At 35.3% G+C, this 12,807-nt stretch overlaps 1 protein-coding gene across 5 annotated transcripts in view; it reads left to right on the top strand.

The window, feature by feature from the left end:
* Positions 1–12,807, top strand: part of LOC115223946 (citron rho-interacting kinase) — a 366,166-nt gene that overhangs the window by 321,082 nt on the left and 32,277 nt on the right. For all 5 annotated transcript variants that reach the window (XM_036500031.1, XM_029794695.2, XM_036500033.1 and 2 more), the window contains 2 exons: positions 2,714–2,797; positions 9,865–10,000. In XM_036500031.1, coding sequence (XP_036355924.1) covers positions 2,714–2,797; positions 9,865–10,000 — 220 coding nt within the window. The remainder of the gene's footprint in view (positions 1–2,713; positions 2,798–9,864; positions 10,001–12,807) is intronic.

Below are 12,807 nucleotides of genomic sequence, written 5' to 3'. Positions count from 1 at the left end.
CTTCATAGTTCTTAGTTATCTTCCCTGGACCAATCCATTTAATTCTTTTTTTATGAGTAACCAGTGTTGTAATGTACACAGCTGCAATAAACACAGGCATAGCTGTGTAGTTTAGCAGTTTCTTCCATAACCGTGGTGTTTCAGGTTCATTCCTAATGCCTGGTACTTTAAAGTGGGTGTCTTCTAGTATGGCCTGAGACCAGCCAATGCCTTGTGAATGAATTTGTTATCTGGTAGGTAGAAGCTGCAGCAAGCCCATCAGCATCATCCATGTGTGTTTGTGTGAATGTTGATGTTTTAAACTCATCACTACATGAACAAAGCAGTGATGATTGTTGACACTCTTTGTTGACATGATGACTGGTTGCTCTCTGTCCTTTCAAAAGCCTGTGAAATAAAAATAACTCTTACTCAAAACGTAAGGTTCAGTCACAAGAACATCTAGTTGTAGAATCTAGCTTTGAATAATTCCTCAAATAACCAATGCTAGAATAGAAAAATTGGTGTTAAACAAGCAAACATTGTTATGTATGATAGTGCAACTATACTATAATGGAGAAAGTTACTTATTAATTAGGTATGTAACAATTACTAAAAGAAAGCAATATTAAAAGCTTGACCATCTGGGAATATTTTTATAAATTCATGTTCTAAGAAATTTCCTATGATTTCGATTTCTGAAGTTTATTGAATTTTTTTTAAACTCCAAATTCTCACAAATTTAAATATTCATTACATTCACTGTGTCCAATTCTTCATAAATTTAAATATTCATTGCATTCACTGTGGAGTAGATTTTAATGTTTAATAATAAACAATATTAATTCATTGCAGGCAAGATTTTACATTTCTATTTGCAAGAGTTTCTCATTCTTGCTCGCCTCTATTTTCATTAATGATAATTTAATAATAGCTATATAACTTTCATACAAGGCACAATTTCAAGAATATCTTCAGTTTCTGGAGTTAAATGAATATTTTTGATAAAATGAAAATTCTTTAATATACCAGTATAATTTTTTTTTTTTTTATGAAGAAGTGATTTGGCTTGTGATTGCAAAGGAGTAATTCACTTTGAATTGTTACCACCTAATGCAACAATCTCAAGTCTACTGTCAGCAATTAGAGGGTTTGAACCAAGCTTTGAAGAAAAAAAAGTGAATTGAAAAGGAGTGATGTTTCATGAGGACAATGCGCGACCCCACATTGCAAAGATCACATCACAGAAGATCTAATAGCTTGGAATGACCTGATACATATAAATTTCTGTGATGTCCATTAGTTAGTTTGTCACACCCTCCATAATACCATATTATAGGTTTGACTCTCTGGAAAATTTTTATAAATTCTTCTGTTGATATATATCGATAAAAAGGCACTTTCAAAGCATCTGTTATTATTTACTATCACAAATTTAAATATTTGTTGCCAAGTTTTACATTCACTGCTGAGAAGGTTTTAACATTTGATAAACTATTAATATGTTCTGGCAAAATTTTTCGTTTTCATTTGCAACACAGTCTCTCACTTTCTCTCTCTCCTACTTCGAATTGTTTTCATTAATAATAATGTACTTTATATATATTCATTGCAATTTTTTTCATTTCAAGTTTTATTTCATTATTTCAGATGAGAAATCAGGTATTTTGTTGGCTTAAATTCGCTGCGTAAATGCCTTCAGTTTATTGTTTATATATATACTGAAAATAAATTATATTGGGCAACTTATTAAAACTTACTAAAGCTTTGAACTCATGTGACTTATTTCCTTTCCATCGTTATCTAAGAATTAGCAAGTGAATTTGTTGCTATGGCTATTTGATACGTTATAGGTATTAAAATATATCTATGTGATCGCTGCTATTTTTTGGCACATTAAACATAGTCGGACTACCTTGATGTTTGTTTAAAAAAGCGAGATTATGACTGATAAAATAATGAAAGCAATATTTACTAAGCAAGTGAGTACTACAATACAAGAAAATATCCTAAAAATGATTAGCATTAGGAATCAAATGTGGAAATATGAATAATACCAACAAAATAGATATACATGTTCATAGATGAGTCGAATTTCTGAAACCTTATTGCAGTTTCATTCTTTATCTATATAAATATATATATATATATTCGTCAACATTTTCACTAATTCTAATAAAGAATGTTTACAATTTTTACATTTATACATACCACTTAGCTAATTTTTGCTTAAATTATACTTGTTATGCTCTAGGGATTCGCTACCATGTATTTTTCCATTAGAATATACATGTAATTTTAGAATTAGGTCAGTCCTATTATGTAGCACTTTGGGCCAGCCAATGCTTTGTAAGAGAATTGGCTCAACAGAAACTTTTCAAAGCCTCTTTGTGTGTTTGTTTATGTGTGTTCTAGGTATGACTTTAAATTGCATGTGATATTAGGACTCTGGTTCAGGAGTTCCTGTATTTTTGTGGAGTATGGAAATTTGTAGCTTCCATTGTACCTTCCTCTCTTTTTCTGTGTGCATCTCTTTCTCTCTCTCTCTCTCTCTCTCTCTCTCTCTCTCTCTCTCTCTCTCTCTCTCTCTCTCTCTCTCTCTCTCTCTCTCTCTCTCTCTCCTTCTTTTCTGTCATCTGAAAGAAATAACTAATACCATTCATTGTATTGAACCAACTTAGTTTACTTTTTGTATATATTTATTTTATATTATTATATTTTGTTTTAATTTCAGGAATGGCTATGAAGAAACTCTAAAATCAAAAGACAGAGATGTGCAGAATGCAGATAAGCTTCTTGAGGCAGAGATGATAGCAAGGTAAAATGACGACAAAATTCATTGAGACAAAGAAGAAAGCGTGTGTGTATTTATTTTGCTGTCATCTGTTTGTTTCTATGGTAAAACCTTCAAGAGATAAGACTTGGAGATAATTAAATTTGGGAACCCTTTCAAAAGAATCAGGATTTCCTCCCCTTTGTTATCAAAAAGATTTCAGCGTTGTTTAACAGTAATTAACAGCTATACTATTGAGGAAAAAATTGGCAAGTTTTTTATGTGTGTGTGTTTCTTTGGGTTTTTTTTTTCTTTTTCTAGTGTCATTGGGTAGTATTATGACCAGACATACAATCATTATAATTCAATTATTTTTTAATCAAATTTCTTGGTGCTTATACAAAATGATGAAATGAATGCTTTGCTGTGCTTGAAAAGACACATCAAGCTAAGTAAAATTGTGGTTGTTGGCAGTGTCGGTGACACATGAATGGCAGTCATGCTCCTGACATCTAAAAGGCACCCAGTATACTTTGTGTACATCCAGCTGTGGAAACCAAGCCAAAACAGACTGGAGCTGGTGCCACTCTCCAGTTTACCATCTGTAGTCAAACATCTAACCCATGCCAGCATGGCAAACAGATGTTAAATAACGATGATGGATACTAATTTTCCAAGGAAAATATTCTTTTCTACTCTAGGCACAAGGCCTGAAATTTTGGGGGAGGGAGTCAATTGATTAGATTGACCCAGTACGCAACTGGTACTTAATTTATCAATCCCTGAAAGGATGAAATGCAAAGTCAACCTCGGTGGAATTTGAACTCAAAATGTAAAGACTGACGAAATACCACTAAGCATTTTGCCCAGCGTGATAACGTTTCTGCCAGCTCACTGCCTTCCCAAGGAAAAATATTGGTTGTGTGGTTAAGAAGCTTGCTTTCCAACCACATGGCTTTGGGTTCAGTTGCACTGCACAGCACCTTAGGTGAGTATCTTTTACTACAGCCCTGAGCCAATCAATGCCTTGTGAATGAATTTGGTTGGCAGAAACTGTAGAAGCCCTTCATATATATATATAGGGAAGCAGTGATTAAATGATGATGATGTGCCTTTGTGTTTGTCTCCCACCCCACTAGACAACTAGTTTTGATTTGTTTACATCCTTGTAACTCAGCAGTTCAACAAAAGCAGCCCAATAAGTACCAAACTTAAAAAAGTACAGGACTTGATTTGTTCAACAAAGCCCTTCAAAGCAGTGCCCCAGCATAGCTACAGTCCAATGAGTGAAACAAGTAAAAGATAGGCTAACTTAAAATAAGATAAAATTAAATTTCTCATTTGCATAACTACTCCATCATTTATTCCCTCTCCTCCTCTCTTGCCACCAATCTCAGCATTTACTCATATCCTGCACCTCTTATGTTAATTGTTTCTGTATCTCTCTTTTGCTCTCTGTTCCCCTTCTCTCTTTAAGATGTGAAGCGTGATGGGAGAATCAGCCAACTAACCAAGATCTATATCAGTCATTGTTATATAGAGATTTTTTTTACTTGTTTCAGTCATTAGACTGCGGTCATGCTGGGGCACTGCCTTGAAGAATTTGTCAAGCAGTGGTGAGGGACAAATAGACACAAATGCACACACACGCACTTAGATTTATAACCCATGCTAGCATGGAAAGCGGACGTTAAACGACGATGATGATATATATATATATATATATATATATATATATATATATATATATATATGACCAGTTTCTTTCACAATCCATCTATCAAATCCACTCTCAAGGCTTTGGGTGGCCTAAGGCTACAGTAGAAAACACTTGCCCAAGGTGCCACGCAGTGGGAGTGAACCCAGGACAATGTGATTGAGAAGTAAGCTTCTTTATTTCATTATATTTGCCATAAAGGCAGTACATAGAATAAAGTAGCTTTGCGGGCTGGACAAGGACATTAATGAGATGAATGATAATGAAACAAAGATGATAAGGATGGGAGAAGACAAAAAGCACCCACTGACTTTTGCTTCTCTAAAACATTGTTCTTTAAAACCAAACACAGAACGAGATTATTAAACCTCTTACAACTTTTCAATTTTTGGACTTAACAGTCCATTACAAACAACAACATAGTTCAATAGTTACATATAATATATATAAATCCTATACACAAAGCCCCTCCTCCCAGACCAGGCTGTACACTTCCCTTAGGCAATGCTCCAGCTCCAGAAGTAAGCTTCTTACCACACAGCTACAACTGTGCCTCTCTTTTATCTTTTACTTGTTTCAGTCATGGAACATGCTGGAGCACTACCTGTAGATTTCCTCCACCACCTAATAATAACAATTTCACTACATCTATTGAAAATTAGATGTTGCTGATTAGTTTTTATAGAAAAGTAGAGGAGTCTCTTTGTGTTTTTTTTCTTCTTTCTTTCTTACTTACATCATCATCATTCTTCAATGTCTTTTTTTTTTTCCATGCTGGTATAGGGTGGATGGTTGTTATATCCTTATGGATAAACAAATACACTACAACAGTGTAATAATATAAATCAAAACAAACGGCAGTAACAACATGGAACATAACAATCTTTTAAGAAACAACAATCCAACACACGAACTCAAACTGTGAACTTTGAACTCCAACTTTGAAATATCAACACATGAACTGTGGAACTAGCATGAACCACCTCACTTACTCAGACCACTGCTATTTATATGTAGCAGTCCAGTCAATTCTCACCAAGGGGCATCATACTCTCATACAACATCCCCCCTTTTGTTCCAAAGGGATAAAGAAATTTTTTATTTTTTAATATATACCATGGGTGCCACCCACTTTGAGTGATCTACTTTTTTGATGACTCCACTCTTTTCAAGTCTGTCCGACTCTTCATTTATGGTTTCAGTTGCCATGACCGGTACTTTTCTGTTTGCTTTAAATACAGATACAACATTTTCACTTTCTTGGAAATAGACTTTTGTTTTTCTACATAGACCTAAATCTTCTGATAACACTTGCGGGAACATTTTATTCAATTTTTTCTTCAGTTCTTCTGAAGACTTGTTTTTAACAGGGCAACCATTTATGTTATTGCAGTAAAGATATTATGAGGAGGTGTTATCGAATAGTTCTAACCAATCTGTGCCAAACAGATTGATTGTATTATCCACAACGAATAATTTTGCTTCGCATGTCTCTCCTCAAAATGTGATGTCAATACATGTTTTGCCCATGAAATATAATTTATCACCCATTACAGCATGTGCTATTTTCGCTGTTTTACATACTCTCGGTTTACCAATGTTTTTCCAAGTATCATCATCATTGTTTAACGTCCGTTTTCCATGCCAACATGTGTTGGACAGTTCAACTGGGGTCTGGGAAGCCAGGAGGCTGCACCAGGCTCCAGTCTGATCTACAACTGGATGCTCTTCCTAATGCCAACCACTCTGAGAGTATAGTGGGTGCTTTTTATGTGCCACTGGCAGAGTGGTCAGTGGAGGCTGGCAATGACCATGATCAGTTGGTGTTTTTTACATGCCATTGGCATGGAAGCCAGTCAAGGCAGGCTGGCATCGTCCACATTTCAATGGAGCTTTGGTGCTTTTTACAAGCCACTGGCACAGGGATGACAACTACAATATCCATTTGATTTTGATGTACTTGACTCAGTAGGTCTCCTCAAGCACAGTATGTTGCCCTACGATCCAAGATACTTTTGAGTGGGCTGGTTATGCAACACTGATGTACGTTACAGTGGTGAACTCACTTTCCGCATTTATTATTGAGATGTGTAACTGTAACTTGGTATTCACATCATTCATCTTTACATGCACAAATTTTCTTGTTTTTCCACTGCAATCACTCTCTGCTGAAAATACCTTAGAACTCCTGTGTCTCAGCTTCTGACAACTATAGCACTTTTTGTTTTTAAACAGACAATCTTTTTGCAGTGTGGGCCTCCACAACCATAGCATAGATTGGGGCCTGACACTTTTTTTTATTGTACTTCCTTGGACGACTTATTTGAATTTTTGCAGAGTTTTTATCTTGTATTTTTTTCACATCATGTTTAAGATTAACCCTAGTCTGTCATTCTTCTGCAGTGGTCTGTTGAAATAAAACCTGGGTTTTTGCTCTATATTTGAGAGAATCCTTGCCTGAATTTCTCTATCTTCAGGTGCTATGAGCCCTTGCACAAAGATAAGTGATTTGAACATATCCTGAGTGAGATCCTGGAGTTTGAAATTTTTGCACATATGGTTGACTACTCCAGTGTAGGTGATAAAATCCTCTTCCTCATTTTTTTGTTAAGTTCTAACCCTCCATTCTGGTGTTGAAAAATGAACTTCTGTCACCAAAAATTTTTGAAAGCAGTTCCACAGTTTCTTGGAAACCAATCTCACTCAACATTTGGGACAGAATAAAGTTACAGTAACGCTCTTGTTCAGCAGGAGCTACCTTGCATTGTAAAAGCCTTACTTTCTACTCCTCTGACCATGACTTGCACTCATTGTTAGGAATTTCTTCCTATCTTCTATAATATGTGGGAAATCTAATACCCTCCTCCAGATTATATGTAAATTCAGAAATTGTGTTATCCACACTGTCTGGCGTAAACATGCTTACTGGATTTTCGGACTTCGCCAACTGTAACTCAATTAATTGTTGTTGTTGTATTTGTTTTTGCAACTCCTGTAGTTGTTCCTATTGCTTCTCTTGAAGCTGTACTATAGCAGCTAATAGGTTTTCCATGACACAGAAATTGTCAAATAACCAATGTGGGTTTCAAAAATCCTCGTCAGCAGATGTTATATCCTTATAGATAAACGAATACACTGCAACAGTGTAATAACAATATAATTGAAAGAAACGGCAGTAACCACACAGAACGTGACAACAATCTTTTAAGAACTAACAATCCAACACGCTAAGTCGAACTGTGAACTCCAAACTACCTCACTTACTCAGACTGCTACTATTTATATGTAGTGGTCCAGTCCATTCTTGCCAGGGGGCGTCATACTCTCACACAACAATGATTCAACAGGAGAGAGAACCAGAGTGCTTTGCTGAGCTCCAGTATCTGCTTTGGTATGGTTTCTAGGGATGCCATTCCTAACACCAACCACTTCACAGAGTTTATTGGGTGCATTTTTCATGGTACTGGCACTAAAGAGGCTACCAAGTACTTGTCAAGCAAGACTCCTTAACTGAGTGTGGGTTACATTTTTGAAGAAGGTAATTGTATGACAGAGAGACTGGAACAGTTGCCTTGCTGAAGAAGAAATATATGGCTTCCCTATCTGGAGAGAAAGAGATTGATTGATTGATATGAGGGTGCACCCTCAAAATACAAGATAAATACAAAAGAGAGAATAGGAATAGATCAACAGAAAGGGTGGGTGGATAGGTGAGTGTGCTAGGGTGTGAAAGGAATATGGCAGATGATTAGAAATGGAGATTGAGGTTCAGGCAGTGAATATCACATTGGGAGAGGGTAAGTAAAGGAAATAGGAGTGGGTCAGGAAGGAGAAGGAGGTGATAAGTGACAGTAGTAGAAATACAATGTTAAGTGTAAGGAGATAGATGATATCCTTTACAGCATTTGGGTGCTTATTAAAGCATTGAAGTAATGTAATGTCAGTTTGATATATAATGCAATTCTTTTGTTTTGGTGAGATCCTTTTCTTTTACTTTAAGCTACTAAACTGTCTGTTATCTTACAATATACTGACCTTGCTTATTTTATTATCCCTACTGTATTCCAATGGAAGCATAAACCTATTATGTATACTTAGACAATTCCAAACAAATTTCATCCACAATCCATATAAAAGTTATGATTGATTACCTGTCTTGACCCACCCTAGTAGGAGGTTACCTATACTGGATACTGATTTGTGATAGAGGGCAAATATAACCATCAATGGTTATATATGTGCATGCATACATATACACATATAATCGACGCACAGTCCACTGACAGAAACTATAGTGAACTTACTGGTAATCCAGATTCTTATTTCACGGACTCTCAAATATCCGAAACCCTTATTGCAGACATCATCATCAATGAAAACCACCATCCCCTTTTCCATGCTTGCATGGGTTGGACAGAATTAGTTGAAGCAACCAAATGTCCTTCCTGTTTCCAAGCAAGGTAATATTTTTCCATGGCCAAACAGGCTTTCCACAGAACATTGGAAATGAGCAGTGTATCTTGTATGATGCTGATGCTCATTTACAACCATCACATGATGTCAAGACAAGGGTACAAAAAACACACACACACGGTGGGCCAAAAGTCATACAGCAAAATATTTAACATTTTATTTATATTATGTTCATTTTGTTCATGTACAAGCATATGTATATTCATCATTATTCCATTTATTCAATTTTAGAACAATTGAAGCATTGTCTTTGACAATATTCTGCAGTGTATGGGACTTATTTTATGCATGACTTTTGGCCCACTCTGTATATAGTGAGCTTCATTCAGCCACTTGACAAAGAACTTTGCTTCCTAGTCACATGATTTCATGTTCAATCCCCTTGCATGATACATTGGGCAAGTGTCTATAGCTTCTGGCTGACCTAAGACTTGTGAGTGGATTTGACAGGTGGTGGAAATTGTGTGTGTAACTATTTGTGTCTCTTTATCTTGACATTGTGTGATAATTGTAAATAATTGTTATTGTCATAGAACCAATATCATTTGTTTCCAATTCTCTATGAGAATGTATTTGGGCATGGAGAAATATTGCCTTGCTAGGAATCAAGTGCAGGTTGGTGACAAGAAGGACATCCTGCTACAGAAACCTTGCTTCAGTAAACTCCATCAAGCATGGAAGAGTGGATGTTAAAACAATGATAATGATTTGAATTAAAAGATTGCGAATTATCTATTATATATAATTTTTGTTGCTGCCATTTTCAAATCATGGGAAGGTAAGTCTTGCTAATTTTTGTTTCATTTGTAAATGACTTTGGTAAATATAATACATTTACACATGTAATTGTTAGACCTGTAGTATGCTGTAATTTATGACAAAACAATTTCTTTGGTATATCTTGTTGTCTTATTACTTTCAGAGATGCAGATACCAACATTCTAAATTCTCTGACACAAAAGCTGAACACTAATAAATCTGACTACATAGATGAAATTAATGGATTGCGATGTCAGCTTGAAGAAGCCAAAAAGAAACTAAACAAATGCTTTCACCAAGTACTGTTATTTCTTACGTTTTTTTTAAAGTTTGTGACTTCATGTTGTAACAAAGTGATTTTTTTTTTTTTTTTTGATAAACTATAATGTTACTATTCAGTTGAGCACTGTCATTGATGTAATCAACTTCACAACTCCAAATTTGCTGGACTTGTGCCAAAATAAGAGGATTATTAATATCTTTTAGTCCTTGGGAAAGACAGTGTCCATGACCCTTTACAGGTCCTTTGAGACTAGTGAAAAGGAGAGAGGAAGGTAACCTCAAATTGGTGGCCTGGCCCAAAATGCTTGTTATATAGAGGACTCCAGTAAAAACATCCAAGGAGGAGGTGGTAAAAAATGAATGAGAAAAATATTAAACAGTTTCTTTTTGCTTGTGGAACTCAAGTTAGATAAAGCTATAAATAACAGCATGTATATATTAGATTAAAAAACCCTTTGCATAGTAAAAATCAAAGGCTAACATGTCATGTTTACAGACATGAATTTGTGTCCCATCAGCACCCTTCAAGTTTTTCGATCCAAAGGGTTTTTTTAACCCATTATATACACATTCTCTTGAAGTGTCTAAATTCTTATGTAAAACATGAGTTAGTTAAGCTTGAGAATATGGTGCTTCCTAAATGAAGTTCATGATGTGTATTGCTTATCCAATTAGATTTGGAAAGTAGATGGTGTGGTGGGTTCACTTTTGATTAGAATAGATGACCAAGAGTTATGTAAAAACTTTTGAAGACAGATGGATATTTGCTGTGTCACAAGTATAGTTTCGAAAACACTGCTCAGACTCTTGTACTAAATGTAAGTAAAAGTAGTTGTGTCAGATTTATCTAATACTATGTAAATATAGACCAACGGTTATAAACATATGGATCTTTTTTGTTACTGTCAGTTTTTCTTTTTTTTATTTTGTTCCAAATGTTTTCAAATTTGGTGTACTGATGTAGTTTCGTATGCTAATTATGGAAATGAAATTCACTTTTGCCAAAAATTAATAAATAAAAAGTTAATAGCTTTTAAAGTTTACAAATTTTGGGTAATTTTAGCCAGTTGACATCCACAAACACATTGGTGCCTATTCCCATAAGCCAAACTGTTATCAACTTAAAACTTCTACAGTCACATGTATTTACTTTACCTGTCTATTTTCTGTGAGTGCCTACCTTCTGAATGTTTGTACTACCTCATGCATTTCTCAAAAAAAAAAAAAAAAAAAAATATTTTCAGTTGTCCTGTCACTGCCTTATTTTCATTATTTTAAACTTTTTTTTTCTGTGAGCCTTTTCAATGTAAATAGAAGTTTAACCAAAGCCAACTCATTTAATCTTTTGAATATGATGGAGAAATTGAAAACCGAGAAAGATGCAGTTTCTTACTTGCAAGAGAAGGGTATTCTCCCTAAAGAAAAAAAGAGGATGCTTCATAGGAAAATTTACTGGCGGTACTCCCAAAAAAGATGCAACAAGTGTGTGTCTTTTAGAAAAAGTGTGCATCTTTTCTAAAAGATGCATGGTTGGAAACTAGCATCCTTCCTCTTAGGACTGTACTGCTTTTCCCTTACACATGCTATCAAGAAATTGACTCCAGTCTCATTTTGTGTTGAAGAAGTGGAAATGAGCCATTATACAGCTGTTAATTACGCCTGCTATTTTTGTGAAATATGTGTGGAGGGCCTGCTCTGCAACTCAGTTCAGATAAGCAGTCTGGGGAAAATTGCTGAGATAGATGAAACAGTCTTCTCAAGATGTAAATACAACAAAAGAAGAGTGCTTGCAACCTGAGTAGTGAGTTTTCAAAGGAGTGTGTCATCAAACCAGACATATTCTTCTTTATGTGGTGCCATGGCAGAAATTGTGATACTAGTGGAATACATATGTCACTCAGTTTTTCCAGGAACCACAGTTTTACTGACTTGTGGAAGGCTTACTCTCACATTCCTAAAACTGATGATTATATAACAGTGTAAAACAAATAAAGGATACTGCGGGACCTGTCTTTCCATAGAATTTGTGTGGTGATGGGGATGTAAAAATTGTAATTTGTTTGAGAAACTCCTAGAGGGTATCTCAAACTTTCATTTTGTTAAATAAAAAATTATCATAATGTAAAAGAAGTTATCACACAGAAAATGCCAGCATCCAAATCCTGTTTTCTGAGTGGGTAAAAATTATCAAACTTCTGCAACATTTAAAAAAAAATTTTATGAAACAAGAAAATAAGTCAGATTCAGCATGAAAAATTACATCAGTATACAAAATTTGAAAATTTTCACTTAACTTTAAGATTTCAAGAACTGTGACTGCAACAGAAAAGGTGTGTGTGTGTACACACACACACACACTTTTTTCCTGGCACTCCATCAGTTATGACAACAAGGGTTCCAGTTGACCCAATCTACAGAACAGCCTGCTTGTGATGTTAACATGCAAGTGGCTGAGCACTCTGCAGGCAGGCATACAACGTAGTTCTCAGAGAGATTCAGCATGATACAGAGTATGACAAAGCTGACCCATTGAAATACAGGTACTACTCAATTTTGTCAGCTGAGTGAATGGGAGCAGCATGGAATAAAGTGTCTTACTCAAGGATACAATGCACCACCAGTAATCAAACTCACAACCTTATGATCATCAGCTGAATACATTAACCACTAAGCCACACATGAGTGAAAGTATGTGCATGTATATGTGTGTGTGTATGTGTCTGTATATATGTGTGTGTGTGTATGCATATATATATATATATATATATACATATATATATACATCATCATCATCATCATTTAACGTCCGCTTTCCATGCTAGCA

The sequence above is a fragment of the Octopus sinensis genome, linkage group LG2 (genome assembly GCF_006345805.1).
Source record: "Octopus sinensis linkage group LG2, ASM634580v1, whole genome shotgun sequence".
Taxonomy (NCBI): domain Eukaryota; kingdom Metazoa; phylum Mollusca; class Cephalopoda; order Octopoda; family Octopodidae; genus Octopus; species Octopus sinensis.
This window is presented reverse-complemented; position numbering and strand designations above follow the sequence as displayed.